This window comes from Idiotropiscis lumnitzeri, chromosome 1 (assembly GCF_059441095.1).
Source record: "Idiotropiscis lumnitzeri isolate Australia: NSW breed Sydney's pygmy pipehorse chromosome 1, RoL_Ilum_1.0, whole genome shotgun sequence".
NCBI classification, from domain to species: Eukaryota; Metazoa; Chordata; class Actinopteri; order Syngnathiformes; family Syngnathidae; genus Idiotropiscis; species Idiotropiscis lumnitzeri.
The window spans coordinates 696,890-723,508 of record NC_142391.1 but is presented as its reverse complement, the minus strand read 5'-3'; the positions used below and the strand labels follow the sequence as shown (position 1 = coordinate 723,508).

Below are 26,619 nucleotides of genomic sequence, written 5' to 3'. Positions count from 1 at the left end.
CAGGCAGAGCCCTGTTGTGGCGCATTTTTTTTTTTTTTTATGCGTGAAGTCGGTGGAGGGGAGAGTACCTTCCTGTAGAGATGGGTGGCGTGCTTAAAGCAGCTCAGCATCTGATTGGCCACCGCTCGGCAGGACGCAGCGCTGGCAGGCAGGTCTGCGGCAAGAAACACGTCAAATGGACAAGTGGGGCGGGCCATGTGACATGTTGCGAGAGGGGGGCACGGCAACCACAGACATACGGTCAATTCAGAATTGGCAAAGAGTCGCTGACTATTTTTTCTGGAAGTGGCACCCTTAAATTCCTGGAGCCACATTTTCTTGAATGTGACATAAACGCCTTAGATTTGTTTGACTGGCAAAGGTGTTTAATGGGAACATTGCTAAATATTTAGTATATAAGTGCGCTCTGTTGAAAATGACTAAATATCGAAACTATATAAATAGGCTAAGCATTAAGGGAAGTTGGACTTTGGTTCGAACCGTTTAATTGGAAGACATTTTCGTCGTGGACCTTTAATTGAATACCTCTGCTTTAGAACATCAAACTATGAGCTAAAATGGCCGATTGACAGTGAACGGCATCGTGATGGCAAAGTAGTTCAGGTCCAACATGCAGGCAAGGCTACACCCAAAAAAATCAGAGTGGTAAACACATGTTGGGAGCTAACTTTGGTCGTCCGTAAACGATAATTGAAAGCTAACTTTGGAAGCCAACATTGGAGACGACGACTTCAGAATCTAACATTCAGAATCCGAAATCCCTTTATTGTCATTGTACTCAAGTGCGCAACGGGATTAGTGAGCTCCCCTCTCCAGTGCAATACAAAAATAATTTAAATAAATTAAACAAATTAGCGCCTTATGTGTGGACCCAGATCCAAAACTTTCATGAGCACTCCGCTGGACTGAGCCGGAGCATCACACAGTGTGTTAGCGCCCTCTGTTGGTGAAGGTTTGAAACCACAGTCAGCTGACAACAGACCAGTTACGGGAGAAATTACACAAGAGCTGCCCAAAGCACAACACTCACGACGTCTCTCAAAGCAGCCATCCGATTGGCTGAGGCTGAAGCACTCCCAGAATGTTTCGCTGCACTTGGGATACGAATGGCATGAGGGGAAACATGTTTTTGTGTGAATTGAATTTCTTAGTTTCTCGTTTTGATTGTTTCATTGTTAGCGAGGATGTGATTCAGTTGATGTTGGGTGATAGTTTTGGTTTTGATATGGAACCGCGACCAAACGTCGTGTGTTGCCAACATCGGCATTGGGTGATCAAACAACTGCGAAGCTCATCTGTCTGCTTGCACTGCTGTTCGAGGTTTCACAAAAGCCGGCATCACATCTGAGGCCCAGCGAGACTGACCGACAACGCCGTGTTTGATGGAGAACTTGCCCAGCTGTTCATTTCGGATACAGAAGACGAGGACTTTGATGGATTTGTGGATGAGGACTAATCAAAAACTAACTTGAGTACATTGTTAAATATTTCACGAATGTACAACCAAACTCAGTTTTGCTCCCGCTGCCTTTTTAAACGCAGATGCTAGCATGCATGTTAGCTTATGTTTTAGCGTGCATGAATGCTAAGTATTCAATCTATAAGATATATATATACACATTTTCAAAATTGTAGTCCCTGCCTCCCAAAGCTCAATGTTTTTATCTTTAGAACACAATATTGCAAAATCAGTCAAAAAGGCTGTGATTGAGTTGTTTCCTCTCGTGAAAACGGCTGAGCCTGAATGAGTTAAGGTATGTTTGCGCCCACTAATGCGGTGATGTATGTGTTGAACACAGAAATAGCACCCGCAACTGAGACTGCGCCCTTGAATACGGTTCGCCTTGTTTTCGTCAAAAATACAGTAACAGTGGAAACTGGTGTTGAAGCTAAATTTTTAAGTTGACGTTGGAAGCCAATATTGAAAGCTGCAGTCTAGCGGAGATGACCTTAAAAGATAACTACGGAATCTGATTTGGGAAAAGAACGACTACAGCAATCCCTCGCTATATCGCGCTTCACCTATCACGGCTTCGCAGGTTTTTTTACAGTGCTTTTTTTTTTTGGTGAATCCTGATTGGCTCAAGGGTGTGACTGTTGTCTAGAAGTTAAAAAAGTTAGTTATTTGTAAGAAAACGTAAACATTTTTATTTCTGAAACACATTTCGGGCCTGAAAAGAGGTTTTATTTTTTGTTTCATTCTGCAGTACAATATTGCATCGTAAAATGACAGTAAAAAATAAAGCTGACAACTTTGCGGATTTCATCTATTGCGAATTATTTTTGGAACGTAACCCCCGCGATAAACGAGGGATTACTGTGAGCTAAAATTGGAAGCTAATGTTCATTTTAACTTGGGAAGTTAAAATGAAACGTTGGAAGCTAACGCTATTTTGAGGCTAACTTTGGAAGCTAATGGTGAAACAACGGCGGAACCAGCGCTCTTGCGGTTCCGGCGCCGCGCGAGTGGAATTTCCGAGGCTAGCTTGCTGATGTTCACGGAGTCGTGGCTAACAGAGCTAACGCCGGACGCCGTCGTGGAATTGGACGGCTTCCAAATCCTACGCGCGGACAGGACACTGGAGAGCAGCAAGAGGAAAGGAGGAGGGCTGGCTGTGTTTGTTAATGATAGATGGTGTAACCCTGGGCACATATCTGTTAAGGATCAACTTTGCAGTCGGGACATTGAGCTGATAGCTGTGAGCATCCGTCCGTTCTATTTACCACGAGAGTTCAGTCATGTGTACGTGCCACCCTCTGCTAACAGTGAGACGGCCTGTGACGTACCGACTGCAGCTGTGAGCAGGCTCCAAACACAGCACCCAAATGCCTTGCTCCTTATCTCTGGTGACTTCAATCATGCTTCTCCTTCCTCCTCTCTGCCTTCATTCACACAATATGTAACCTGCCACACCCGAGACAATAAAATATTGGACCTTTTCTAGGCCAACAGCAAGGAGGCGTACACGTCATTGCCCCTCCCCCCCGCTGGGCAAAGCTGAGCACAACTTGGTTGCTCTCCTGCCTGTGTACAAACCTCTCGTCCGCAGGCAGCCAGCTGTGACACGCACAGTTCAGAGATGGTCCAGAGAAGCCGAGGAGGCCTTCAAGGACTGTTTCAACACAACTGCGTGGGAGGTATTCAGCGAAGCTCACGGTGAGGACATTAATGGTCTAACAGACACAATTACAGACGATATTAATTTCTGCATGGAGAACACCATTCCCACCAGGACTCTAAGATGTTTCTCCAACAACAATCCCTGGATCACACCGGACATCAAAGCTCTCCTGGAGAAGAAAAAGAGGGCTTTTGTGTCAGGCGACAAGGAGGAGCTGAGGAGAGTGCAACGTCAGCTGAGAAGGAGGATCAGACAGGGGAAAAAGTCCTACAGGATGCGGATGGAGGAACAGCTGCAAAATAATAATGACAGGGATGTCTGGAGGGGCCTGAAGACCATCTCAGGCCACGGACAACCAGGTAAGACCCTGAAGGGCGGGAACCTTCATTTGGTAAATGAGTTGAACCTATTTTTCAATAGGTTTGATCAGATGCCTGCCCCCACTCAGTCTCCCTTGCTGCAGCCCCCACCAACCCCTCCTGCCACTGCGAACGAGACCCTCTCTCCCCCTCTCTCTCCTCTCCCCCTCTCTTCTATCCCCTCCTCCCCCCACAGGCTTCAGTTCCCAGCCACATCAGACAACCACCACTTTCTCCTGCTCAGCCTTGTTCCTCACAACATCTCAGGTGAAGAACCAGCTGAGGAAGATGAAGGCGAAGAAGGCAGCGGGTCCAGATGGGATTAGCTCCCAGCTCCTCAAATCCTGCGCAGACCAGCTGTGTGGAATCGTCCAGCACATGTTCAACCTGAGCCTGAAGCTGGGCAGAGTCCCCCAGCTGTGGAAAACATCCTGCCTGGTTCCGGTTCCAAAGACCCCCCATCTGAAGGAGCTCAACAACTTCAGACCAGTGGCGCTGACGTCTCATCTGGTGAAGACCCTGGAGAGACTGGTCCTCGTCCATCTGCGCCCCCTGGTGAGCTCTTCGGTGGACCCACTCCAGTTCGCATACCAGCCTGGCATCAGTGTGGATGATGCCATCATCTACCTGCTCCACACTTCACTCTCCCACCTGGAGAAGGCGGGGGGCACGGCGAGGATCATGTTCTTTGATATCTCAAGTGCTTTCAACACCATCTAGCCCGCCTTATTGGGAGACAAGCTGAAGTGAGTGGCCCACCACCTCATCACATGGATCCACGACTACCTCACAAACCGGCCACAGTACGTGAGGACACAGGACTGTGTGTCTGACGTGCTCCTCTGCAGCACGGGAGCGCCGCAGGGAACTGTTCTGGCTCCCTTCCTGTTCACCCTCTACACCTCGGACTATAGATACAATTCGACAACCTGTCACCTGCAGAAGTTCTCTGATGACTCTGCGATTGTCGGCCTCATCACTGACGGAGACGATCGGGAGTACACAGGGGCTACGCAGGGTTTTGTGGACTGGTGTCAGCAGAACCGCCTCCAAATCAACGCTGGGAAATCCAAAGAGCTGGTGGTGGATTTCCGCAAGCGTCGGCACTCTCCACCTGCACCAGTGAATATCCAGGGAACAGACGTTGAGAGGGTCTCAACTTACAAGTACCTGGGTGTTCATCTGAACAATAAACTGGACTGGAGCGACAACACAGACGTTCTCTATAGGAAGGGTCAGAGCGGACTCTTCCTACTCAGGAGGCTGAGGTCCTTTGGCGTTCGGGGAACACTCCTCAGGAACTTCTATGACTCGGTGGTTTCATCAGTCATCTTCTATGGAGTGGTCTCCTGGGCAGGAGGCATCTCGGGCCGGGACAAAAGGAGACTGGACAAACTAATGAGGAGGGCGAGCTCTGTCCTGGGCTGCTCCCTGGACTCTGTGGACTCAGTGGGGGGCAGGAGGATGATGGCAAAACTGTCATCAATGCTGGACAACCCAGCCCACCCACTCAATAACACTCTGAGAACACTCCACAGCTCCTTCAGTGATAGACTGTTCCACCCTCGCTGTACCAAAGAGATTTCGCCGCTCCTTCCTGCCGACTGCTGTCAGACTTTTTAACAAGAACATTAGTTCAGGCCTACAAACTGGCGGGCATTAGTGCAACTGTGCAGTCCTAGGATACAATACACACTACTACTGTACTTTATCCAATGCTGTACTTAAATGTATTTTGTTGACCATTACAGTACTTTTATCATCACAGTATTTTTTATCATTGCAGCGTTTTTATTTCTTTCCCCTCGGTACCATGGACAGACATTAGGAGTGTTTCCTTACACTTGTATATGTTGTGGGATGTAAGTGGGTGTATATACTTGGGGATCTGAGTATATACGTATATCCTGTGTATATTTGCATGCTTTTTATGAATGTCTGCTGCTAATGTTATACATTAACGGCTACATTACGCCGCCGACTCTGTGTGATCTATATCTTTGCTGCTGTAACACCTCAAATTTCCCCATTGTGGGACTATTAAAGGACATCTTTATCTTTATCTTGGATGCCTTCACGACGTGGCTTCAACACCGTTAGAGAACTTGGTGCAAGGACACCTACGAACTACCGTAACACCAGGTGGCAGGAGAGCTACGAGTACCAGAACATCAGTGTACCTAGCCCTTCTGAACACCTACCCCGTGGTTCAGACCTACCAAGGAAACATTGGGTCGCGCTCAATCGAGCGCGCTCTCAGGTTGCCAAGACGGGAGACAACCTGCACCGATGGGGATTCGCCGACTCAGCAAGATGCGAGTGTGGCGAAGCCATCCAAACCCTCGACCATCTGCTTCGACACTGCCCAGCAGGCCCAAGGTGCTCAGAAGAAGACCTACGAGATGCCACCGATACTGCCATTCGCTGGGTGGAAAGATGGGCTGATAAGCTATGAATGAATCTTTATCTTTTAAACTGTGTCAGCTAATGTAGGTCTTTCCTTAGCAATAACGCTGGCGGATGCGTTGGACGCTAACTTTGGAATACAATGTTGAAAGCTAAAGTTGAAGTTAACTTAGCTCTTCATTTAGCTCTAACATAAACTGTAGTCTACTTCTAACTCTGGACTATGAATAGAGGCAATTAACAACATTTTTCGGCGGTAGTGTAACTTCCTCACTGATTTTGCAATCGCTGAGGAACGCCCGCTCATAGTGAGTGGTGACTGTACGCCTGTGGTGAGGACAGATAAAAGAAGTTAGGGGACAGCGCCTCACCGGCTGGTGACAGACAGGAAGAGGGATGATGAAGGCGAGCCCCAAACGGAAAGATGACAGGATGAAGGGATGAGGAAGAGAAGCATCCAAACCTGCGTCGTCCTGAGCCTGGGGAACAGGCGGGGGCCCAGAGGGGGAGGCGGTCTTGATGCTTGTGAGGCAAGGTTTGTCAGGCAGCAGGAGACGGGGGATTGAGGTGGCCTGGTTTCCTTGGCTACCCGGCAAGGAAAAGGAAGGAACGGCAACAGTTGGCGGCTGGCAGGTGCAGCCCACCGCCGCCGTCACGATCGGCGTCAGTCCCACTTGGTTGAGGGCGTCACCCAGTGAGGCGGAGCGGGACATTTTGGCAGTGGAGCTGGCGGTGGGACTCATGTAGGAGCGCAGAGCACCCGCTGACGGGGTCGGGCACCTCCTGGGCAGCGTCATGGTGGCAATCGGCTGTTGGGGAGACCTGGGGCTGGCGGAACCGGGTTGCTGAGGTGTCTGACCTGCAGCCGCAGTGCGTCGCGGGACCGAGGGGAGAGAGGTGGGACGCTGAGGGATTCCAGCACCTGCCGATTTGAAACAGAGCAACCATCGCTTTCTGTTCACAGCCGATTTGGTACAAATGAAACACCTGACTTTGTAAAATGCCCGACTGCGGGAAAATGTTCTACCTGGACCACTCACGATCCTCCTGAGGTGTGACTCCCCCTTTTCTGTTGAAGAATCAAGATTCTGCTCCTTATCTTCTGGCTGACAACTTGCTGTTTGCTTGCGGGACCGTGTCACGCTTGAGTCCTGGTTCCAAGCCTCAGGGTGGGGCTTGGTCTCCGCACTGTCTGATTTAGGGATGGTTCGGCTGAGGAGCAGAACCAAAAAAAGGTGAGAGGATAGGAGGGACAGAATCAGAACACCAAGAGGAGCACAAGAAGACATGAGGAGCAGAACGAGTACAAGACGCAGAGATGAAGACATGAGGATCGGACACATGCTCCAAGAGGTAAGACTGGCGGTGCGAGTCAAGTGGTACCTGGCAGGAGAGTTCTGGGAGAGGAACCTGGATGACATGCTGAGGCTCTCGTTGGAGCTGTGAGCAGTTCTGCCGGGTCCCTCTGCGATGTCAGCCAGTGTGGCAAAATGTTTCTTGAGGAAGGCCTCTTGGTCCGGAGTCTGCGGCACCGGACTGGTGTCCTCGTCCTCGTCCAGGGAGTCGGCGTCGTCACTGAGACCATCTGTCTGCTCTGTAGGCTCCACGTCTGGCGGGAAAAAGGAGAAACACACGCGTGGATTAGCTAAATGCGCAATATAACGTGTCCATCTGCAGATCGATCGATCAAGCTCAATGTCCAACGCCTCACTCTTCGCCGGCGTGGTGTCAGGACTGGAGGTTCTGGAATTGAATCTGAACGAGCAGCCGCTGTCCGGACTTGGTTTGTCCTGCTGTCCGCTCGCAGGAGCGGTGGCCTTCACCTCAAACTCGCTGCTCAGGCTCACTCTGTCTTCCCATTGGTCGGGAAACAGCACCTGCTGCTCCTGCTCCGTGATCGGCTGGTACAGCGAGGTGAGGTCTGGCCTGGGATTGGCCAGCGCCTCCGTGTGCTCCACCTGTTGGGACGGAAGGCATTCACATTTCTGGATCACCATTATTCCAGCTGACTAAAACTCAAATACTTTCAGATGTCAGGCGTCATTTTTATGGGGGCGGGGGGTCAAAATGCACACTGCCGTAGTTCCAAGTGACGTTTCAGGTTGTAGTCTCATGAAAAGGTGGTCAGGTCTAGAGGAGCGAAGGTTCTAGTCTTGAGATAAGGTTCTCGTACCAAGGAGAGGCGATACATTCAGAGAGGAGGTTTTTGTCTAGAGAGGAGATTCTTGTCCAGAGACACTACTTGATACAAAAGACGTGTTGGAGTAATAACCTTCACATGGCAACAGTGTGACTTGGGGAAAAAAGTAGTGGGCATGGGCTTGTGCCATGTTTAGTGTTTTTGCTGTAGAGGCAAAAAAAAACATGTGTTTACAAGTTGTAAACATTTGGCGTTTTCATTCAGGCTAACATTGGTAGCAGAGGATGGTTAGCAACTACAGAGTTCCGCCACCGTTTGAAGAAGGGAAACCCTACGAAAGCTGGGAAAATGAGTCACCAACTTGGGGGGGAAAAAAAGGCAAGCCATCGCTTTTCAGGTAGAGCGCGAGAAACAGCGATGGAAATTCCAGTAAATCAACACTTTATTTGCCAAACTTGATGGGCTGTTCCTAAAAGAAGAAAAAGACAGAATATACGAAGCTTACTCCAATTTTGACCGCATTATGAAAGACGTGAATGGGTCCATGACCATATCATCGAATTTGAACAGCGCTATTCAAGATTGCGTGCAGCTACCGACACAGCGTGCTTGGAGATGACAGACAGGCAGCCGGCTTTAACAGCATGCAGCGACTTAACATTTGCTAACATGAACCCTAAATATTGATTCGATACCGTAGCAATGCTAACACAACAGCAGCCAAGCTCGGATAACTCTTCCTATTCATGTAATTCTTTACTCGGAAGATTGAGTGCATTCGGATGAGATTAAAAACACGGCAATGAAAATTTCGTTGAATCCTGCGATTAATGGCGTTAAAACGGACATTAGGGCTGATAACTGTCCGACAACCTTATCTCAATTTCAAAAGGTATCTCTCGAAAGCCGAGCAAAATTGGTTCGTGGCGGGCACTTTGTTGTTTTGATGGACAGTTTTCTTCCGTTTGCTTGGAGTCAAAGAAAATGAAGAGAATTGTCAGAAGAGGTGAGACACTAGCTCCGTCTGAGGGAATTGACAATGCCATTTTTCGGTCGACTTTATTCTCCGAACTGTATGCTGGTAGTCCTGATCGACCCGTGCCAATAATCTGTTACCGATAATCACTCACGTATGGATGCCTTGAAATCTACTAAGCTGGTCGCTGAAAAAGACTGCGCTTGGAAATCAGTTCTATGAAGGAGCTGATCCAAAGCGAAAGGTTTAAACCAGCGGTCAGGAACCTTTTTGACCTGGAGAGCCATAAAACCAAATTATTTCTAGATATATATTTTTTGAGAGCCATATAGTATTTTAAACATATAATAATAATAATAATAATAAAAATAATAAAAGGTTTACTTTTAATGCGACTTCTGGTGCTGCATGGTTTTGCTGATGGCCTTGTAGTCTGGTTCATATGTAGTGAGGTTGAGTTTCATGCAGGCGTTGAGGCTTCCATCCGTTAAACGCGAGCGTAGGTTGGTCTTAATGTTTCTCATATGCGAGAATGACTGCTCACATGCATACGTAGAGCCAAACATGGTCAGTACGGCAATACTCACACGCTGCATTGTGTGGTATGTCACAGGAAGCTCGTTCCAAGTTTTAAGAATTAGCTGGTCTTCAGGTTGAAGCTTTTTTATTTCTGACCACTTGTGTTCCCTCGCCAGCTCTGCTCGCTGTCGTGCAAGTCTTTCCAACTCTCCATTAAGTGACTTGAACTTAGTCATCCATATATCAGATGCCTTCAGGTCTGCAACTTCCAGCTCAAAGTCTGCGATGGAGACTCCGGGGATGCACATCAGGTTGATTTTGTCCACTTCACACTCATGTGGATGAGTGATGAATTTGAAAATTCTCCAAAACGTGCCTTGAATGACTGCAGGAGATTGGACGTATAGTCAGATAGCTGCTGGAGATCCAGATGTTGTGTGGGGTCGCTTGCTAAGCATGCATCTCTAAATTGCTGCAGTCCTTCAAAGTGCAGAAGACGACCTGTTTCAATGTCCCTGAGAAAAACTTCCAGCTTGCTTTCAAATGCAAACACTGCTTGTTGAAGGGATGAGATTGTATTCCCAATCCCTTGCATTTTCACATTAAGCTGGTTTAGATGGCCAGTTATGTCCACAAGATAGTGAAAATGCAGGAGCCAGGCAGTATTGTCCAGCTCAGGATGCTTGACGCCTTTCATTTCTAGAAAAATCCGTATTTCACTCAGGCAAGCTGCAAAACGGTTGAGCACCTTCCCCCTGGACAACCAACGCACGTTGTTGTGTAAAATCAGACCGGGATATTGATTCCCAACTTCTTCCAACAGAGCATTAAACTGCCGATCATTTAAAGCTCGGGCGACAATGAAGTTGACCACTTGAATGACCAGCGACATCACCTCACCAAGTTGCTGGCCACACGTCTGAGCACAAAGCGCCTCCTGGTGCAGGATGCAATGAAAACTTAGGATTGCTCTCTTTTCATGCTCACGGAGAAGTGCTACAAACCATTTGTTCTTCCCGAACATGCATGGTGCACCATCAGTGCACACAGAAATAAGTTTATCCAGCGGTATTTTTTTTTCTTTAGCAAACTCCATGAACGACATGAATAAATCCTCTCCTCTTGTTGTCTCTTTCATTGGCAAAACAGCCAAGATTTCTTCACGCAGTGTGTCACCTGTAGCATACCTGGCAATTATACTGAACTGAGATAGATTGCTAACGTCTGTTGACTCATCTAACGCGAGAGAAAAGTATGTCCCAGCGTTTATGTCCTTAATTTGTGTTTCCTCGACTTGATTCGCCATCATGATGCTCCGATCGTGAACCGTTCTTGCTGACAGTGGCTTGTCTCTTATTTTTTTGATTATCTTGGCTTTATTTGGAAAGTCATCAAAAAGTTCATTGGCCACATCAAGCATAAATGTTTTGGCATATTCGCCATCTGTGAACGGCTTTCCACTCTTCACTATTGCCAAAGCACCCGCAAAGCTAGCGGAATTACCGTCACCTTGCGTGGTCCAGACACGCAGTTGCTGCTGGCTCGTCTGCACTTTCCGTTGCAGCTCTTCGCATGCCTTTTTCCTGCTGTCCCCCGGTGGATATTTCAATGCAAAAGAAGCATGACGCGTATCGAAGTGCCGCTTTATATTTGAGCGTTTCATTGATGCAATTTTGTCATTGCATATTAGACATACTGCGGATCCTGCTCTCTCCACAAATGCAAATTCCTCTGTCCACGCAGCCTGGAATGTACGGTAATCATCGTCTTTTTTTCTTTTCGCCATCTTTCCTGTTACAAGGGTTGAGCGGGTTGAAGGGTTGAAATTTTATCTCTGATAAAATTAATTTCCGTACATTGACAATGACCCGTGACGTACTTGCGATCGATTGGTTCCCGACCTGATCCTCGGGTCACCGGCGGATTGCAAGTGCCGCAACCCACCCCTGACTTTTAAAATGTATCTTTAAAACTAATTTTAAATTACTTAATATTATTAAGATTATCACTAGTATTTTAAAACCAGTTCCAAAATATATATATATTTTTATTTAATTTAATTTGTTTTGGCCCCCTCAACTCCAAACTGTCTGGGAGCCATATGACGTCTCCGGAAGAGCCATATATGGCTCGAGAGCCATGGGTTCCCGACCGCTGGTTTAAACAGTTGCTATGGTTAGCCACTCCTGTCTAACTAAAAAGACAGCATCTCCAGCCTTGTGACTCAAGGCTCTCCATGAAGGCTATTGGAGAATTCAATCAACTAGCCAACACAATTTTACACCAAAAAAGAAAGAAAATACACATTTATGTTATATTGTAATTGAATGTCATGTAATTGTTGAATGTTTTGTTGTTTAATTGAGCAATTGCATTGTGATTTTTTTTAAAGAGACTGAGATTGTTGTTTTATTTTGAGCAATAACATTGGCATGCCACACAGCTAGGGGGCAGTGTTACTTGGGCAAGGAGGAGCGGGCACGGGGTTTTACGGGGATGTTTAGTCTTTTTGCTGCGGAGGCAAAAAGAGGAGTTACAAATAAAGTGTGCTTACAAGTTGTAAACATTTGGCGTTTTCATTCAGGCTCACAAGACGGACCGAGTTTCAATCAACGTTGCGCTTTACAGGTAAGGTGCCCGTGCCAAGAGAAGGTCCCATTCCAGAGAAAAGCTTTTAGTTCCTGGAGAAATTTAGAGTGCCAAGAGAAGGCTGAAGTCCTGATCGTTTGGAGTCCAGAGAGAAGTCACTCGTCATCAGATAAAAATACGACGAACAAGTGTAGGCGGGAGTCCCGAGTACATCCTCACCAGTGCTTTTCCACATCCAATATGGCGCCCAAGCGGCATCGACTGTACGTTTGTTTGTCTAGGCGCAGTCTGTTAATCGCTCACCTGGAGACTGAGGCGACTTCCCAGCTGCCGATTGGCCCCGTGAAGCCCCGCCTCTGAGATCCAGATGCCCCGGGGGCCGCATGGCGAGGGGCTGTCGTCAAGTGGGCGTGGCTTCTTCAGGCGGGAGCGCCGTCAAACAAAGATTTAGGCGCATGCCGACATTTTCCAAAAGCAGTTTGGAAGACCGCAAACGCTTACCGGCAAGCCGCCATTGGAACAGTACGAGTCCAGCTGTCTAAGGTCCAACATGGACGTCACCACGGCAACATCGCTAGAGTCGCCACTGCACAAACTCCTGGCCCAGCGGCGGCGAGGCAGGCGCCCATCTGGCCGGGCCTGAAAAGGTAAAAACAAAACAATTTGACAAAATCAAACTCCTTATCCCATGTCAACACAGGCACATGAAGTCCTTTTTTTGTCTAAATGAAACTCCTCAACTTGCATCAACATAGATCCTTAATACGGGGGTGCCAAGGTACTTTTTTGTCCCAATGAAACGCTTCAATTCCGTGTGACATAGTTCCTTGAAAAGATGATGGCAAAGCATGGATTTTGTTGAAACGAAACGCCTCAACTCACAGCTGATGATGAAGCATTATTTGTGCCCAAAGGAAACGCCGCACCTCACTTGAGCAGTTTCTCAACACAAAGATGGCGCTAAAGATCGCTTTTTGTAGAGATGAAACTTCGAAACGGACAAAATTTACAGGGCTTCCCTTTTACATATTTTTAGAACTGAATTAAAAAGGCCACCCTTATAAAACAAAATTGGGTGAATTCTTTGTTTAAAAAAAAAAAAAAAAAAAGCAATGCTGAAAAGTCAACTCACCGTCTTGCGGTCACGTGACGCCTCAGCTGAGGGAAAAGAACACAGGTGCCGTGTCATATTGGTGAGGAAGCGCGATGACGTTACCGTGGCAACACGTACCCGCTTCCTCCTCTTCCTCCTCCTTGTCGCTGTCTGACGACATGGTGACCGCGCGAGGAGGCCCCGTCTCCCCGGGCTTCCCCGTTCGCTGCTGAGGCGCATCGTGAGAGGAGGCGGAGCCTCTAGCAGGAAGCCGCAGGTCGGCCAGACGCCGACGCATTCGCAGGGTAAGCTCGGGACTGAGACGCCACACGAAGATGCAGCTGCACACACACGCACAAGGTTGCTCGGCGTGGCCGCACGTGTGCGTGTGTCATTCAAGTCCTACCTGTCACCTGACGCGCTGATCAGGCGTGTGCAGTCGTTGCTGAACTTGAGGCCAGTCACCACCTCTGACAATGAGAGAAAGGCGGAGAGTGAAGCACGTACGTAGACACACGCACACGCACACGCACACGCACGCCACGCCTAACCTGAGTGACCATACATGGCGGCCACACACTCGCCCGAGTAGAAATCAAAGATGTTGATGCTCTTGTCCGAACAGGAAGTGGCAATGTAGAGACCGGACGGGTCAATCTGCACCTGAGCGTCAAAGAGATGAAGACAATGAAGACCGTCCCACGCAACTTTGTTTAGCTGGAGCTGTAACGAAGCGCTTTCCATATGGTGTCATAGAAAGATTGAAATGATGCTGAGCTCCTGTCGCCACGGCAACCAGCGTCTTTCCCTTCCCACCTTGATGAGTGTTCCATCTTCTCCCTGAGATCCTTTGTAGATTTTCTTCTGCTTGCCGTTGTTGATGTCGAAGATCCTGCACGAGCATCACCGTCGTCGTCATCATCATCATCAAGTACCAGGCTGGAGAGGCGGAGTCACCTGATGCTGCGGTCCTGGCAGCCAATGGCGGCGTACTTCCTGGTGGGCTCCACGTCCATGTCGTACAGCGTGCTCTTCCTCACCACGTGATGTGTTCGCGTGAACGCCACACCGCCGTCCATCTGAGACAAAGACCAGGAGGAAACGAGGTCAGGGCACCATGAGGAAGTGAAGTCATCAGCGCAGCGTTCAGACGGCGTGACGTCACCTGCTGGCCCGTGCGGAAGTAGACGCTTTTGTCGGCACCGCAGCTGATTAGTCGCACTTTGCCCTCATTGGCTGGTGGAAGGGAAAGAGGTGCTGATGTCACGGCTCATGCGGGTGAGTCGGGACTTGTCAGGAGGAGGGTTCAAAGTTCACTGACCTGCGAACCGGATGGCGGTGATGGAGGACGAGTGCTCGTCCAGAGTCTGCACCAAACGGTAGTCGCACGCCGCGTCCAGCACGTGTATGAGACGATCGCGACTGGCTGTGGCCAGCAACTGCACACCTGGCACACACACGCACACACACACACCCCCACACATGCACATTTTTTTTCTCTCCAGAGCAAAATTTGCTGTCTGAAGACTTGCCGTCTGATTACATTTTGACTCTTCTACCGCTATGTGGCAACCCGCCACGCCTCGTTCCACTGTATGTGTAAAACAATCACATCTAATGACAGTACAGTACATATTTTTTAAGAAAACCGGGATCCCATAGTTCAAAAATGTGACGTGATAGTGACATCAGTTTGGGATTCCAAACCCCCGAATAAGTCCAAAACAGCTGTCAGAGCGAACGAGCGAAGAAGGATTGTGACTTGACTCCGTTTACGTGCCGTCAATATTCGGGTCAAGGTCAAAATTCAAACGATCATCCGTTTACGTGGCTTGATCGGACATGAAGAAAAACCCGATTGAAACGGCGACTCACGGACGACGCCATGACGCAAATTTATGCCGCCTCGGCTCGTTCTTCCGGCCTCCGTCAAAAAGCGACTACATTTAAGTTGTTGACTAAATTGATGAAGACGTCTGCTCGCGAAGTGCGCAGGCATACTTACTCGAGCGTTCGTCATGCTTTCGTTGTCACTGCTTGAGTATTTCTGGTGGGTTGCGTGCCAAACGCCACGCATTCAAGCATTTCTTGTACGACAAAAACCAAGATTCCTTGCGGCTGAGAACACGCAGAGCGTAACAAAGTAACCCAGGCATGATAATTGGAATTTTTTCGGGTTATTGCGTGCGTTTACATGGGTTTTAAAAATCAAAATACGGCCAATATTTGTTCTTTAGAAGGTTTATTGACTTTTTGATGGACAATTATAAGATGGTATATATATATATATATATATATATATGTGTTTGTTCTAAAAAAATCTTTAAAAAAAAGAGGTTTATTGACCGCATGCAAATGTAGTTTTTGACAAATTTTCAACAACATATTTGTGAATAACCCGAGTTGTTCATTCTGCTGGGGACAGCAAAAAGTGAACCGTGCAAAAGAAAAAAAAAAAAGAAAAAAACACGGAAACAAAAAAATGTCAGTTTTAGCCAGTAAGAGAAAATAATTGAGAGGCCTGGTTGGGGGAGGGGCAAGTGATCAGAATGGTACCGCCCGTCCCTCAATTTGAGGCAAGGAAAACCTCGCTTGCGATGCCGTCCATGACGTCTCACCTGTGTCGCTTCGGGAGTAGTCAAGGGAAAGGATTTCGCTGTCATGAGCTTGAACGTTGACAATCTCCTCCATGGTGCACACATCATGCACCCTGAAACAGACGCACACGTGCATCGTGACGTGATTGACATGCTGCCAACTTCCTGTTCCCCGAGTGGGTGTGGCCACCAACCTGAGGACACCCGCGCGGTCCCCCGAGGCCAGGTGGCGCCCGTCGGGACTGACTGTCAGCGACCGAATGCCTGCGCGGCTCTGGTCGCCAGGCGGCGCCTCCGGAATGCTTTGCCCCGCCTTCTCGTTGATGGCGGCGAGCGAGACGCTGTCCGCGTCCAGGAGGCTGGACGGGTTGTCCTCCACGTAAATGATCTTGTGGAGATCCTGGGGGGGGTTGAAGATCAAAGCTATTTGCATGAGGGTTTAAAATGTGAATTTTCAGCAAAGATTTCATGCTGTTTCTGTCCTCATGGTTGATGCGTGTGCGAGTGACTACGTGGCCGAAAACAGCTCCTTGTCATTTTGCATTTGTGTGTTGAAATAGTTTTCAATAAGCGGTTCAAAGTGCAACGGTGACTTCGCCTCTCCTTGCCATCGTGTCAGCGATGGCGTCGCCGAGAGCTTGCAAACTCCTTAGAATAATGCTGCGCATGATTAAAATACAAAGTCCAACAATTTTCTCTACTGTTTATATCTTTGTCAGGGACAAAAAAAAAAAAAAAGTCAAAACAATGCAGTATTATTGTGATGCCAGTCCAAACAAATGTGTTTTGACGTCTTGAACTTTTTAAGAAACATAATGAAGATGCAATTTGGGTCAACGCAAATCTCAATCACCTTTCGTTTTTAGTCTTCAGCCAATTGCAGTCAAGCAAAAATGCATTGGAATTATCTCCTCTATCGCCGAAAGAAAAAAAGGATGAGGCCCTAAGATGACCCCTGAGGAACACCACAGAAAAGGGGGAGTGGAGGCCCCCAAAAGCCAGCTTCCATTTCAAACATCAAATGGATATCTGTGTGTGTGCGCGCGCACGTGTGCATACGTGGCTGAGGATGTTGTTGGGGAAGCGCCGAGCCTCCACGCTCCACACACGGATGGTATTATCCGACGAGCAGGACAGGAAGCATCCCTCTGGGAGTGCCATCTTGCCTGTGTCTCCCCCGTCCGCGGGAAACACCTACGGATGAGATGTGAGGATATTCCATCTCATCATCCAACAGCACAGCCCCTTTCTCCCAGTGAATCCCGAGATCCCCATGCCGACACCAACCTCTAGACTCCACACGCAGGAGGCGTGGTAGAGAGCCGAGTAGAGCTTGCCCACCTGCCGCGGCTCTCGAAGGTCGCCCACATCCCACACGTACACGCTGTGATCGCTGTACACGCACGACAGCCAACCGCTGCTCGGATCGTAGGTCAACGCCACCGTGTCCGGGTAACGGGCGTCGGCACGAATGCGGAACAGACGACTAAGGACAAAGTTAGGAGTTAATCCTCGCGGTTCAAACAAGTTCCAAATGACCGTGGCCAAAATCGGGCACATTAAGCGCAGTCCATGAAATTTTTTTTGCTGCGAAGTCACAACCTATCGTCGCACCTGAGTCAGTAAAAGACTCACAATATAATTTCCGATAGCCCGGAAATAAAATGACGTCTTTAGGGATCATCGTTTGTGGGTTTAGTTGCAATTAAAAAAAAAAACATCGTAGTTGGAATTTGCATATATCGTATCTATATAATCAGTTCTGGAAGCCCAATGAACGACAAAATCTACAGAAAGGAGAAAAGAGGTTTCAGTGGCGAGCTTTCGTCTCGTTTGACAGACAAATGGTATTGTTGCGTTTGTCCTTGCCTGACATCCGTCATGGCGGCGATGTCGGCGCCCAGGAAGTGCGGACGCGGCAGCGTGCAGAGGAAGTGCAGCGTGTGCGGGCTGAAGGCTCGCACGGCGCCGTCCGAGCAGCCGCAGAAGATCAGCTCGTCCGTCACGCACAAACATGTGGCCCGAGACGCCTGCGCACACACAAGCAACACGTGACGTCACGTGGCGCGCCATCGACGGGGAGGCAACTCAGCCAATCAGGGGCTCAGGTGTGCTGGGGTGACCGATGACAGGAGCGGTCGAGGACTCTGCCCTCACCAAGACACGAAGGGGACAGAAAAAAAAAAAAAAAACATGATAAGGTAAAACAACGATTGAAAAATGGAAAAGGTGAAAACTTGGATGAACGCAAACAACTGAAAAAATGAATGAAAAAGCTGAAAAAAAAATGCCGAATGAGAACACAAAAAACAAACGTGACGCCTGAAAACATGAATGAATGAAATTGTCGGGTGAAAACATGATGAGTGAAAACATGAAAAGGAGAGAAATCATGAAGAATGGAAGAACGAGAATGAAAACCCGAACAAAGTGAGCTGTGATGAAATGAATGACAACATGACAAGTAAAAGCATGCAAAAAATAAAAAAGGCAAACACGATCACACCGGTGAAAACGATTTGGAACAAATGAACAAAAAAAACATTGAATGTTCGCAATTGGTCGTCTGACTTACAGGGGCGGAGTCAACCCTCTAGCCGAGGGGTGCTCACACTTTTTCAGCATGCGAGCTACTTATGAAATGACCAAGTCAAAATGATCTGCCTACTATAAAAATGCAAATTCATTTCGAAATATATTGAGGATTTTTTGTACACTCTATGTAGATGTAGCCAATCCTTTCGCTTTTCAAGGAAGTTGTCTGAAAAATGACTGCTGTGCTGACAACTGGCTTTTTAATTCCTTCACCTTTCTCTTCCTCAGCCGGCTTTTCGGCGGAAAGTCGCTACAGTCGGAAAATGCCGCTCCACATTTCCCTTCTTTGGTATTTGCGATGGTCGACTGGCAAACGAGGCAAACGTCATTGTGAAAAACAACTCCTCCTCCCGCTCCGTATTCAAGTGATACATTTTTGTCTTCTTACACGGTCGAGCACCCCCACTCATGCTGATACCCCCCTCGAGTTCAAGAGAATAAAACGAGGGCTTCAAATTGGAGGGAACCAACTCGCTAGCTTGTTAGTTGTGCTGCACTTTGCACCGTTGTTTGCGCATGCGTGGTGACCCGTGTGTCGCCAAAAAAGAAAAAAAAAAAAAAATCAGGTGTCATCTGACTGGCTGCCTTGTATCAATCACTGACGTCTATTTTTTTAATGTCACGCGATCTACCCAGACGTAATGAGCACCCCTGCTCTAGCCAGCGAGCAGAAGAAGAAGAAGAAGCCGAGAGCCTTAGCGATTAGCACGTCAGCACATTGGCAGATACAGTCAACACGCGTGCGGACTTACACGTAGCTCGACCCACTTGTGGAGCATGCGCCGCTGGTCCAGCTGCACCAGGAGGCCCGACGTGCTGATGCAGAAGGTGGAGATCGCCTGCTGTCCTTGCCCGCACGCCACGTCGCAGAAGAAGTTGTTCTTCAGTTCCCCCAGCAGACCCGAACGCCCCAGCAGCGGCACGGCGGCGCTCACCTGCACTCGAGCGCGGGACGAGACAAAGGCCACATTGTTGAACTCGGGTGGGTCGCATGACAACAAAGATAAGCGTCACCTTGGAGGTCCTGCTGTGGTCCAGGTACCAGAATTTGACGTGTCGATTCCCCGCCGTCACAAAGTAGGACGAGTCGTGCGAGAAGGACACAGCCGTCACCTTACTCGACACCTTGTTGGCCGCCACCACCACACCCTTCTGCGCGCACACAAAAAGTCAATGTGGGGCAAGAACTTTCTCTGGGGACTCGTACCTTGGAGGAGAACTAGAACCTTTTCTTGGTATGAGGAACACAATCTTCTCTTGCGACAGGAAACAAGTACCCTTCTCTCGGGATTAAAACTTTCTACAGGGACAAGAATCTTCTCCTGTGACTGCAACCTTCGGCCCGGACGGGGACCCTCTATCGGAACCTTCCCTTGGGTAAAGACCAGGTGTAAGAGCCATTTTCTACGTTAATGTATGTTTGCTTTAAACCTCCCACCACTTGGGTGCAGTGTGGTGTCAATTGGCCACAGGGCTATTTAATCAATGGGCTAACAAGACCCAGGTGGTTACTATTGGGGAGGCAAAAATGTTTTAGACCGCGACCGTGACAAGGTGGGAAGAATGGTGTGAGCTGACTTGACGGACAATTGGACGATTTTATTTTGGAAAAGGCGGAACGGACACGCGTCGAAACAACCCAGGCGAGTAGCAACCATAGTGACCGGTTTGATAGGCAAAAGGGTCTCTACACCAGGCATGGGCAAACTACAGCCCGGGGGCCACTTGCGGCCCATTAAACGTTTTAATCAGGCCTCCCGAACTTAAAAAATAAAATATATAGAACGAATGAACCGTGTTCATTTTAAGTTGTTTTGTTTTCCCTGTCATTCTGATGTGTCGCCACTAGGAGGCGCACACTAGGTTGATTGGCTTTGCTGGGATGGAGCCTCTTACTCAACGTTTCCACTTGCCTTTTTGACCCAGCAGCCCTTTCGTAAAGAGGCGTAAGTGGAGAATGTCGAGAGTTCAATAAGGAATGAACAACTAACATTTACTGTTTGCCTGATACGCCAAGAAACGGTGGGGGCTTTTTAAAAAGTACAATGCTAGCCGTCACTTTGCCACAAAACGATGGCAGGCAGCAAGCTGTCCACAAAAGAACGGGAAGCGGCTGCTCACAAGTTGGCAGCTAACTTAACATTTTCAAATGAAGGCATAAGTTTTTGCTGTAGGGAATAAATGTTTTTGTTTTTTTTCTCCAATCAGGCGAGGTGACCAAAACACTCCGACGTCCGTCAGCTCCCGGTTGGCCACTCTGTCAAATTGTCAAACCCGTTGTGGCCCACCCCTGGTCTTGCCCCCACTCAGCGGAAGAAGCTTTTCTCAGGTCAAGGACCCTCATTTTGGGACGAGATCCTTCTTGGGTGACCAGGACACGTTATGCGGAGTAAAACTTTAAAGAGGGAGTCGGAACTTAAAAAGGCATCTTCAGGACAAGGACCTTTGAAACCGTCTTTCTGTTGCGACGTGCTGGTTTGGTGCTTACTTACAAAGGAACAGTATAAGGTAGGAATAATCCCGGGATTACGAGTGCCTTACTTTCCAGTTCCATACGTGCACCATCATGTCGTGCTGGTAGCCAACGCTGACGATGTACTTCATGTTGGGGGAGAAGGCCACGCAGGCGATGCCGTATTTGTGCTCCAGGAGTGACGCCACCTGCAGGCCGCTCAGGACGTCCCACACGCGCACGGCCGGCATGTGGCCGCTCTGAAGACCGCATATGCAAATGAGCGCGTGTCAACGGAATGCGTGGAAAACGACCAGCCTTCAAAGAAGTCGAGTCACATGTCAAACGAACGCACGTCAAGTCGCATCGCCACAAGTCGCAAACTGTCCTCGGGTCAATACCTGCGCGTCAAATGACCCAAATGTCACTTTTTGTTCATCGGTTGGCTGCAGAACAGCCGCATAATGCCTTTTTATTTTCCCAATTTCGTATTTATTTTCCATTGAATTATTTCATCTTTAATTAATCGATTTTATATATAGAATTCAATTATCGTTGTATCGCACTGGAGCGGGGAGCGCTCTAATCGCGTTGCACACAAGAAAGGGCATTCGACACTGGAGTGACTTTCACGAGGAAGAAAAAAAAAAAGTTATTTCAAAAAGGGCACTCCAGACTTATGCACCGATATCACCTACTCGTCACAAAGACAACTGAGAACAAGTGAACACAAACAACTTGTTTTTGTTGTTGCAGCAGAAAGTTTGGAGTGAATGAGAAACAGGTTGGGGACCATGGAAAAAAAAAACTAAACAAAAAGAACAAGCACGGAAAAGTGGATGGCCACAGCTGGAGGGACGAGTTTGTCAACGGCACAGTGACGGGACGTCTCCACGTTGCATCGGAGAGGGGAGCGCTCTAATCGCGTTGCACACTTGAGTACGATGACAATAAAGGGATTTCTGATTGTGATGTTCACGTGGTTGCCAAGGCGATGAATGTAAAGGACTTTCTTGCGGCTTCCGCTTCATGCGACGCAACGACCTCGCTCGCTATCAGAGCACCAACAGAGGTGAGCCAAAAATGGTGTCGCTAAATAACCTTCAGTGAGTGAGCATATCGTCTTTATTCTTTTATCAATGTTCTAACTTGCCTTCAAAGATGAAAAGTCCACTTTTGAGCTGGTATTTCGGCAAATAAATTACCCGCAAAAAATTCAAGTGATGGTAGGCTCACACCGAATCCAAAAATATTTGGTGAACGTCGCCTTTTATTGATGACAATAACGAGACGATGAGCTAAACGCGGCTCGTTGATGACGAAAACATGACATGACGCGCATGAATTTCCGTTGATGAGACGGGACGAAATTGTTAGCTCGTGGTCCGTCAGACGTTCAAAATTTTCTGGCATCCCTTCCTTTTTCGTTTGCCGGACCGCGGCGACAGTGACACTCGCTCGGCGACAATTAGAGAAGACATACGTTTGATCGAGTTTGGACTTGTGCTTCTGTCTTAAAGAACAAGTCGACCACAAGTCAATGTTGTTAAAATTGATGTTGCTTAAAGTGAAATAAAGGCACAAGAGTTGCCAAATAAAACGTTTTGGTTCTCGGCTTATTTTGGAGCAATGAGCATCGATTCCGCTGTTACGTTATCTTTGCTATTGGGTGGAAACCTTCTCTGCCTAGTTTGAACTAAAACTTTTTGGAGTTTTGGGGTAATAAATTTACAAACACCGTTTTTTTTTTTTTGGTAGTTTCTGTCGACTAAAACGATCACGCATAGCAATGAGTAAATGTGACGGAAACTAATAAGCATTTTCGTCCAAAAGACAAAGACAAAATCTAAAATGGCTGCCCAAAACCAACACTGGTTGACATGACGGTTGAATGCGATTTGAAAAGATTTTTTTCCTTTGCGAGCTCCCGGAAACGTTGTGGTGGTCACAAAGCGAAGCAAACTCCCCGTGAGCGCAAAGGAGCGGCTGCGCGGTGAAGCACCAGCATATTAACCCAAGCGAAACGCTCAAAATGGATTCGGTGTCAACGTCGCATCACACTTCAGTGTGACGTATGTATGTTTTTGTTTTGTTTTTTTCTACCTCATTATACATTTTTGGGCCGCTTCAACTTCAACTCCGGCGCAACGTGTTGTCCGGAAAATACGGTTACGTGTCAAATGATCAGCATCACACAAGTCAGGACTCACCTCGCCAGTGACCACATGCTTGCCATCAGGTGAGAAGGCCACCGTGGTGATGGTCTTCCTGCAAACACATGCGCGCACACACACACACACGTGCAAGCGTGTCACCATGGCAACGGCACCAAACATGGCCAATGATGATGCGTTTACCTTGACGCATTGAAGATGTGACGTTGTTTGTTCTTGCGAGGATGCAGCAGGACCACAACACACCTGCATGCGCAAACATGCACACGGTTATGGTAATGATGTTAATAATATGGAAATCACAATAACAAATTAATGTGCTAAGAATCACCTGGGTTAGTTAAGACGTGAGTATTATCACAATATGACATCATCTTCACCACGCTGACTGTCGCTGCTCACCTAGCCTGTGCCTTACTGCCCCCTCCACCTCTTCTTCTTCAAAATTCACTTTTGTTCGTTGGCGTAGATCGCATCAAGTCGCAACGTCAACTTTAATTGGCTGACTGGCGAGCTGACATTTGCGCATTGACGTGAGGCATAGACATTACGACATACAACTTTGCAATCGCTTTAGCCTGCAAAACCTTCACAAAGGCCGATAAGTTGATGTTTGACTTGATGTGATTTGCTGCGAATACATTTTTCAGCTTGTTAGCTGACCCGCATTTTGAAGACAAGGTCAATCGCATCCCAAAAAAGGAATCAACAAAGCGGCTATCGCTCTCGTCCGCATGTCTACAAAGCTAGGAGAAAATTGAATACAATTTGCAGGGAAAAAAAAAATTCCTTGTGTTCCACATATTTGACATCGCTGTGATCTTGACCTTTGACCTAGGCCTCGAAGCATTGATCTGTGAAAAACTATGACCCATCCACGCCAAACTTCCTGGTAGACATTAAATGTTTCAGTCCAGTCTGTGACTGCGGTGGACAAATAAATAAACTTGCTTGTAGACACAAGCAACATCGCAATCATGCACGGGTGCTACTTCCTGCTTCAACTCTGATGCCAATTTGAGTCCCTCACCCGGCGGGGTATGCCAAGAGGCCACTCCTTGGATCACATGATAGCGCACGGTTGCCAGGCGACGTGATGCCCAGAACCTTTTCCAAGGTCGCCTGCGGGGAAGGAAATGGGGTAGCACTTTAGCATCTGTTAGCGAGTCACAGGACCCTCAGCTTCAGCTTTTAAAAAACTTGAAGAACAAGACTTGACAGACAAGTTAGTGCCGCTCATGCAGCACAACCCTCTGCAGGCGCTTTGACATGCGCGAACGCGCAAATGTTTGTCGACACTTGCAAAACAGGTCACATTAGTTAGGGTACGTTTAGCATTTGCTTGGAAATACACGCAAAACAAGATGGCTGCTGTCCATTTTAAAAGACCATGTGCCAAATGACAATTTCATATTTTTCATTGAAAGTAATGTGCACCAGTTGGGCAATAAAAAAAAATAGCAGTTAATATGCATAAGCCAAATAACGGATACTGAGTGACCACGTGCCAAATGACCACAAGTAACATTACCAGGAGTCAAATGGGCTGTTTAACATTCCGAATTATTACAAGTGGCATACGTCAAAATTCAAAAGTCACTTTTTAAGTCACGTGTGAAATTGTTGTTGACTTTTCAATTTACAAGTCACTTTAGCGAAACGACAGAGCACAGGGCCATCTGAGTCACATTGCCACAAGTCATGTGACAATGTGACCATGGGCATCAAAGGCCAGTATGAGACCCAATAAAATGATGATCACGTGTCATGTCTCAGACAAGCCGGTGGCCCGCTAACAAATCTTTACGTTTGCCGGCATGCAGACAACAGAAGTGAAATACAGTGGCTCAGTCAGGGAATAATTTCAACGCCAAAGTCAAGGCACCGTGGTATGGTAACATAAGCCGTAAATGTATCACGTGTTGAAAACGCACACATAGCAAGATGCGCTCAAGGCGCTAAACGCTGAAATTCAGGCTGAAAATTTGAAAGAACAAAGTTGTCGCTTTTCGGCACCTTGTCGCTTAGCTGATGACGTCTAGCTCGGCCCCGCCCCCGAAGTTTGATTGACGGCGATCTGAGCAGATTCTTGATGCGGCGGCTGATGGCGCCTCCGCCTCCGCCGTCGCCGCTCATAGCTTTGTTGCTAGCGGCTAGCTCCCTGCGGCATAACGTCTGCGAGTCCGACCTTGCTCAGCCGAGCCGAACCAAAGCCTTCCCCAAATTTCCTCCTCGCAGCTCTGGACCGGTCCGTTCGACAGCTGCGGTTCCGCATCGCAGCGTGGCGCCGCGGAGAAGAAAGGAAACGCAGCCACACATTTGCACGGACGCAGAGGTGAGTCACGTCAGCACGCGGCACAAGTGTTTCCGGTCTTCACTTGCAAAGTAAAACTACCTGAAGGAAGTTGCTCTTTTTTTCCTTACAGAAAATATTACCTCGTTGTCTCGTTTGAACACTAAAATAAATTAGCTAAACTTCAAGAGACTAAAAATAAATACCTAATACTTCTCCCATCTTTAACCCATTGTTTGTCGATATTGATCGGCGGCCAGTCCGTGGTCGAGGCATGACCTGACATTGACAGGAGACCAGTCAATTGTCAACATGTCCTGAGTCATTGGCGACCAGTCCCTTACAAAGCTAGACAATTGTTGGGTACCACCCCATTAGTCTAAACATACGTTGACATTGTATGTACCCTGATGTGGAATGGCGACCAGTCTATTTAGTTTGCGCGCCCTGCCAATGGCTGGGGATCAATCCACTGTCCACACATACTTGTCCATTGTGTATGTATGTCCTGACACTGGTTAGCGACCAGTCCAATATACCCCGACTTCTTTTGACTGGCAACCACTCCATTGTCCAGATGCACAGTCACTGGCGACCAGTCCATCTGTTGCCTCTTTACCACAAGGTCAACTGGGATTGAGTCCAGCTCAACTGACACGCTGATGAGAACAAACAGATGAATGAAAAGACACAAGCTAATGAAGCGAGCGTAGACGTTCAAGGTTAAAACAGATGTGGTCAAACTTTATTTAAATTAGTGTTGCAGACGTCTGTTATGCAATTACAATGTAGAAAAATAAAAAACAATTGAGAGACAAACACAACAAGTTCCAGGGCAACCGCATAAGTCTCTGAGTGCAGTGTCCTCACGTGGGCGGCATCCCCCGCAGGCCCAGCGGAACCAACCTGGGCATGGGCCTCCATGACACGCCCTCCGCCGGCGGTGCTGGCACCTGGGCGGGAGGTGGGTGCTCGACCTGCGCCCCGCCCGTTTTCATGTGCAGCAGCGGGGGCGGGGCCAAGGCGTGGCTGTTCAGTCCCGAAACCTCATCCACTGGGGCGGGTTGGTGTTCCAAGGGCAACGGCGATGGCGATGCCATCAGGCTGACCGGCGACGCCTTGAGAATGGACGACAAGGGGGGCGGCGACTCAGGTGGCAGCGTCCTGGCAGGAGCCACCGTGAACAAGCTGTTCGGGATATCAACTGGGGACGAAAGATGTGGACTTCAGCTTGTGTGTGTCCGTATGGGACATGGTCTTTGACTTGTACTGCGCTTTTTCACCTATTAAAGCACTCATAGCAA

The 26,619-nt window shown here is 48.1% G+C and overlaps 2 protein-coding genes and 1 long non-coding RNA gene across 8 annotated transcripts in view; 1 reads left to right on the top strand and 2 right to left on the bottom strand.

Moving 5' to 3' along the window:
* Nucleotides 1-25,372, bottom strand: part of mapkbp1 (mitogen-activated protein kinase binding protein 1) — a 27,176-nt gene extending 1,804 nt beyond the window's left edge. Inside the window, exons 1-27 of one of the 3 annotated variants that reach the window (XM_088308256.1) lie at nucleotides 25,039-25,372; nucleotides 24,053-24,144; nucleotides 23,206-23,268; nucleotides 23,059-23,116; nucleotides 20,938-21,108; nucleotides 19,411-19,548; nucleotides 19,149-19,331; nucleotides 17,671-17,831; nucleotides 17,089-17,287; nucleotides 16,861-16,995; nucleotides 15,996-16,201; nucleotides 15,823-15,914; nucleotides 14,526-14,651; nucleotides 14,370-14,440; nucleotides 14,162-14,283; nucleotides 14,021-14,096; nucleotides 13,756-13,867; nucleotides 13,611-13,674; nucleotides 13,343-13,545; nucleotides 13,244-13,269; nucleotides 12,613-12,750; nucleotides 12,415-12,528; nucleotides 7,599-7,845; nucleotides 7,271-7,496; nucleotides 6,915-7,099; nucleotides 6,351-6,809; nucleotides 69-154 (exon numbers count right to left, since the gene is read on the bottom strand). In XM_088308256.1, coding sequence (XP_088164382.1) covers nucleotides 69-154; nucleotides 6,351-6,809; nucleotides 6,915-7,099; nucleotides 7,271-7,496; nucleotides 7,599-7,845; nucleotides 12,415-12,528; nucleotides 12,613-12,750; nucleotides 13,244-13,269; nucleotides 13,343-13,545; nucleotides 13,611-13,674; nucleotides 13,756-13,867; nucleotides 14,021-14,096; nucleotides 14,162-14,283; nucleotides 14,370-14,440; nucleotides 14,526-14,651; nucleotides 15,823-15,914; nucleotides 15,996-16,201; nucleotides 16,861-16,995; nucleotides 17,089-17,287; nucleotides 17,671-17,831; nucleotides 19,149-19,331; nucleotides 19,411-19,548; nucleotides 20,938-21,108; nucleotides 23,059-23,116; nucleotides 23,206-23,268; nucleotides 24,053-24,144; nucleotides 25,039-25,158 — 3,873 coding nt within the window. In that variant the 5' untranslated portion in view covers nucleotides 25,159-25,372. Of the gene's footprint in view, nucleotides 1-68; nucleotides 155-6,258; nucleotides 6,810-6,914; nucleotides 7,100-7,270; nucleotides 7,497-7,598; nucleotides 7,846-12,414; nucleotides 12,529-12,612; nucleotides 12,751-13,243; nucleotides 13,270-13,342; nucleotides 13,546-13,610; nucleotides 13,675-13,755; nucleotides 13,868-14,020; nucleotides 14,097-14,161; nucleotides 14,284-14,369; nucleotides 14,441-14,525; nucleotides 14,652-15,822; nucleotides 15,915-15,995; nucleotides 16,202-16,860; nucleotides 16,996-17,088; nucleotides 17,288-17,670; nucleotides 17,832-19,148; nucleotides 19,332-19,410; nucleotides 19,549-20,937; nucleotides 21,109-23,058; nucleotides 23,117-23,205; nucleotides 23,269-23,353; nucleotides 24,029-24,052; nucleotides 24,145-25,038 lie in introns of those variants that run through there. The other 2 variants (XM_088308265.1, XM_088308273.1) reach the window with 2 other exon arrangements.
* LOC148342514 (uncharacterized) lies at nucleotides 24,818-26,619 on the top strand. The gene is made up of 2 exons (XR_015845762.1): nucleotides 24,818-25,357; nucleotides 26,206-26,619. It is a non-coding gene; the product is annotated as an uncharacterized LOC148342514 (long non-coding RNA).
* mgaa (MAX dimerization protein MGA a) overlaps nucleotides 26,032-26,619 on the bottom strand; it is a 42,582-nt gene continuing 41,994 nt past the window's right edge. For all 4 annotated transcript variants that reach the window (XM_088308217.1, XM_088308244.1, XM_088308234.1 and 1 more), the window contains one exon: nucleotides 26,032-26,519. In XM_088308217.1, coding sequence (XP_088164343.1) covers nucleotides 26,182-26,519 — 338 coding nt within the window. In that variant the 3' untranslated portion in view covers nucleotides 26,032-26,181. The remainder of the gene's footprint in view (nucleotides 26,520-26,619) is intronic.